At 45.0% G+C, this 4,855-nt stretch overlaps 1 protein-coding gene across 1 annotated transcript in view; it reads right to left on the bottom strand.

Annotated features, from left to right (window-relative positions):
* Positions 1-4,855, bottom strand: part of FBXO31 (F-box protein 31) — a 28,044-nt gene that overhangs the window by 16,778 nt on the left and 6,411 nt on the right. The window contains exons 2-3 of the mRNA XM_009323044.1: positions 3,506-3,577; positions 944-1,030 (exon numbers count right to left, since the gene is read on the bottom strand). Coding sequence (XP_009321319.1) covers positions 944-998 — 55 coding nt within the window. The 5' untranslated portion in view covers positions 999-1,030; positions 3,506-3,577. The remainder of the gene's footprint in view (positions 1-943; positions 1,031-3,505; positions 3,578-4,855) is intronic.

The raw sequence follows: 4,855 nt of genomic DNA, 5'->3' as shown, positions 1-4,855 counted from the left end.
TGCTGCTGCTTGTCTGTCATGACTTACTTTGAAGCCACCTTCTCTGCGTGGCCCATGCTCGACTGCTTTCTTCAGCACGGGTAAGTCTGCAGCATCCACTCCAGTCATTAGCGTGTGCGAAAAACTACATTCCCAAGCACCAGTGAGTTAGGAACTTGAGTCTGCAAAACTATGCAGACCCAAAGGAGCATTAGAGACAGCTCAACACCCCCTCCAAGTACCAAGCAGTACTGGCTTCCTTAATTGACGTAAACTAATCGGTACTTCCCCCCAACTCCTGCAGAACAGTGAGCGTTGAACTCCAATGTTTCAGTATTCTTCCCTCAACACGACATCAGGAGGGAAAGAACAGTTTACCCAGAGCAGCTTCTTGACTGAGGAAGGCAAATCACAACCTCTGAAAGACCAGCAGAACGTTTGCTAGAGAGGGAGATGGTGGTTAAAAGGATTCACTGTGCAGGGAGGGAATTAGTATGGGAACCCTCAGCATTTTTCATTGGGAAAGGCTGTGGATCTGAATGCAGCTCATCTGGGTCAAGACAAAGCTTTTTGCCAGTCCAGAGCTTACTTAAACTTGCTTTTGGGAGCCCTCACCAGAGTATCTGAATACTTCCTTCTAAGAGAGGAGCAATCCATGAAGAGCAGAGTGAGTGTTCCCCTACTGTGAACAGAGACCCTCCTTTTTGCACCCAGTCAGGACAATTTTCTAATTCAAAGCACTTCAAAAGGAGACCAACATACCGCACTGCCTGCCTTACTCACACTGTCACCCTAAAGGGTCAGAATACTCCAGTAACGCGCAACATAAAGAACTGACTAACCAGCACCCTCCGTACCGTCCCAAGGTCCACCCCAAAATAATTTGCTTAAAGCAACGTCACACTCCATGCAGCATCTTGTGTGTGCTTAGTGCAGGAAGCATCAACCAGCAGGAGGTACGTACGGCAGGTGTAAACATCTCTGTACTCCATGTGCTCGTAGTCGGGAAGGATTTTCATAAAACGCCCCGACTTCACTCGTGGGTTTATACCTGAACAGACACAGCAGGGTAAGTACCAGCGAACTCTGCTCCATGGTAACCAGCACGTAACAGTACGATGAATCTGGACCGACCACACAGGAAAGTCAAACTCTCTTTTGACCTTACTTCCAGTTGTGCTGCACTGTTTGTTTCCATCAGCCCCAGTCTCAGGTATGCTCGGTCAGCAGGATTACTCACACGGAACTTGGCATGTTCAAGATTCCCACAGACAATATTTACAAATGGCATCCAGTGAATTCAAAGTGGAATCAGGGTCCCCCCCAATCTCTGTAGTGCGACTGTAACGAGCACCGCTGTCTCAGCAAGACCACTTAGGCCAAGCAACTACATGGACAGTAGCCCAGACCTTGGGACTAGTTATGCTTTCTAGCTCTTAAGCTCAGTTCCCCATCCCCCATGCTACTTCTTACAGAAACACATTCAGTGGACAGAAAGGTGCGTGTGAGTCCTGCCAGTAGCCCCAAATTAACTCTTCTGCAATTAAAGAAGTTTATGGAACAGTAGAGAAAATGGGGTCACACCACCAGGAAACTGTTCCACTAAGTGCTTGCAACAGGGCAAACTGCTGAATCTGAGCAGGAGAGCTAAGATGGTGCATCCCCGAAAGCCAGAAAACAGCTGCCAAGCATTCTGACTTTAGAGTGACCATTGCTAGTTAGGATTGCTGAATGGATATGGACACAGTCCTTACTCCGAAATGCAACAAAGTCTATCACAGAGGTGGTTGTCGCACGTCAAGCGCGGCTTTGCCAATGGATGCTATGGATTCAGAAACTACTTTGGTGCAAAGGAAGACTGGAAATATACGTGTAAGACAGATTTATTGAGGGCTATTAAATCAACAAACCACATTAGACTCTGGAAATCCCTGAACCTGAGAACAGTCAGAAGCTGGGAGAGTACTTAGGAAAGTATCACATCGGCTTGCCCTCTTCTCGGTCTTCCCTGGGTGACTGCTCACAGCCATGGCTGGGAGATACAGTACTGGGGCTAGAGAGAGACCATCGTTCTGAGCCAGTAAGGCCATTTTTACATATAACGTGTATAAAAAAAAAAGCACTAAATATCACTTTAATATATCTGAACCGTGGAACCATTGTAGTGAAAAAGACTGCAGGTCGTGAAGAGATATTCTGCCATTTAAGACTGGCAATGCAGAATTAAGATCCGATATGGTATGTGCCATATGGCTGTTACCACACCAGTGTCATACAGAGATACCGGATTGAATGGGAAGTAAGGGAGGCCTCAGGTGCTAACGAGACTTCTCTGTGAACATCTAAGTGCTGGCTCAGCATCGCTCAGCCCTCCCACCCAGGAAAATTATGCAGTTCCAGTCCTAGTGCACAAACAGGTAAATAGGGACACTAGGTGATGAAATATTTTGCCCGTGGATGCTCAGCAAGTCTATTACAGATGGGATTAAAACCCTTCTACCTGTTCTTTTTTCCAGCATTAAGGTCAATGCTTGAGGTCATCACTGTTTCAAGGTTCAGCAAATACAGTACATGTAGAAGCTGAGCCGGATTTTGGATCTGCAAAGCCTACAGAGACCTCTCATGACTGTAACCTGGGACAATGACAGCTTTTGTTTCATAAAGCAGGACTTTATTTGAACAGCCAGAAGCCATAATTCATGTGCTGCAGGTTAAATCTTGTTCTTTATCCTATGGACCACAGGTAACTCCCTTACAAAATTTGTGGTGGGGAACCAAGACAACACAGCCTGGCAGTGCCGGTATGGGAGCTCTTGGGGGCTTCGCGAGGCTCCAGCTCAGCTTCTGACCGCAAAGGGCAAGGTTTGGTGACAGGGGAGACAGCCTCACCATGGATCCAGGCCTGCATTCAGTCCTTGGCCTACCTCGGTTTCTCTCCTCTGATGATGCCCCCTCCCCACTCTAAGACAGTTACAGAAGGCACAGTGGGTCTAAGGAGTTGGGGTCCCACTCCCACAGATGTTCCTAAAACACACCGACACCTCAGCAGAGGCCCAGCCCTGCCAGGCTCTCCTCCTTCAGGAGCAGCCTGGAGGAACACTCGTCTTTTTTCAGCACTTTCCCATTGTCAGCGTGTTAACGGCATCCCTTCACCGAGATCGAGAGTTAGCTACTTTAGGGCATAGGAAGCCTCCAGCTATGAAAAATATCCGTTAATTCCTTAGCAAGATCTAAAAATGGCAAAACAGGAAAGGATGAAAAACCCTCAATACACTTTATTATTAACTTAAAATACACGCTCTTTTCCTGCCAAAGGACTGGGGGACATAGACTTCCCAATTCTTTGCATCTGCTTAGTATTAAATAAAACCCCAAAAACGTCAACTTCACAGATGAAACCCCTGCCATTAGAAAGTAAGTCTGAGTAACCTGTACTGTCAAAGTTTAATAAATATTCAACATGTATATGCTTTCAAAATTGGTACTAAGCAAGGACATAGAGATCTATATCAGCTTTATCACTTACGCTTGGCATAAACGTCTCGACAGGACACTCCGGTGATCTCCAATTTCCGCAAGTTTTCACAGACGCCATATTCTGCAATGACACAGAGAATAATGTCAACTCTGGCACAAAGGTGTTTGCTACCCATGATCTTGATATCTACTCTTTGAGCAAAAATGAAATCTTGTTAGGTGGATTCTTGCAAGCTGCCACATTAGTCTGAGAATCTTACTGCTACTTTGAAGAGAAACCAGAAAACTAGATGTACTTATATTGCAGTTTGGGAACCTAACACATTTTACAAGCAATGCCTGCAACAAACACACCGTAAGGAACACACAAACACAGCAAAGTTACAGATGCTTACACCTAGACCAGAAAGAGTGCGAAATGTGGAAGATGTACTCATTCCAGCTGGAACTGTATGCCCATTTAGATCAAATCATGATTGTGTGTAGTAATTATCTACTCCCACTGAGGTATCCAACAGGGAAAACTGCTTATTAGGGTCCTAAAGAAAAGGTCACAGACTTTAACAAGAATGAAACGGAGACATAAAACAGGCATCAGCATGTACAAATATGGTTACACTTGAAAGCAGATCAAATTGAGATGGGTCTGTTGTACGCTCAAATGCCTTTGATTGCTTACAGAACACCCTGAAAACAAAGCCATCCTGAGATCTTAAAGGCAGCTTTGAAGCAGAAAATGAGATTCTCTCATTTCATTTTCAGGAAGTCAACGCCGAACTTCTAAGAAACTTAAAAAACATAAAAGCAAGTACTAACATCTCAGTGCAAGAAATCCTTAGAAGACCAGAGGGAGGATACGAGAGGAGGGAGATCCCAAAAAGTCATCAGCAACCAAAAACACCCTGCTGCAGTGACCCCGTTAGATCTCAGTACGGAAAACTACCCTCCTTGACATCAAAGACATCTATACCACAGATCAAACACCAGCTTTCCTTAGCAATACCAAACACCTGCCAGATATTTGATGCAAAAGTGTGTCTGTGAAGACCCTCATCAAGTCATTAAATATGAAACTTATCCTCGGTCGAGCTTCCTTGAATTAACAATCTACCGTGGCTGCCAAATACCACTACCTAACGCTGGTAACCTGCCGCAAACTGAAAATTCATTTTTCATATATGAGAAAAGCAGAAGTTTCCCTGAATGAATTCAACCTCCTCCTGTCTATAAATACACTTGCGGTACACGTACACGATGATAAAGCACGCACAAAGCTTACTGTCAGCCCACCTACAGGGAATACACATTCTGCATAACATCACTTCGGGTAAGCAGCAAGTTCAATAAAGGTAAGAGCGGGCAGAAGGTACAACAAACACATTGCCCTTCATTAGAAGAT

Source organism: Pygoscelis adeliae, unplaced genomic scaffold (assembly GCF_000699105.1).
Source record: "Pygoscelis adeliae isolate BGI_AS28 unplaced genomic scaffold, ASM69910v1 Scaffold414, whole genome shotgun sequence".
NCBI lineage: Eukaryota > Metazoa > Chordata > Aves > Sphenisciformes > Spheniscidae > Pygoscelis > Pygoscelis adeliae.
Note: the sequence above shows the minus strand (reverse complement) of the source record. Positions and strands in the feature narration are given on the sequence as shown.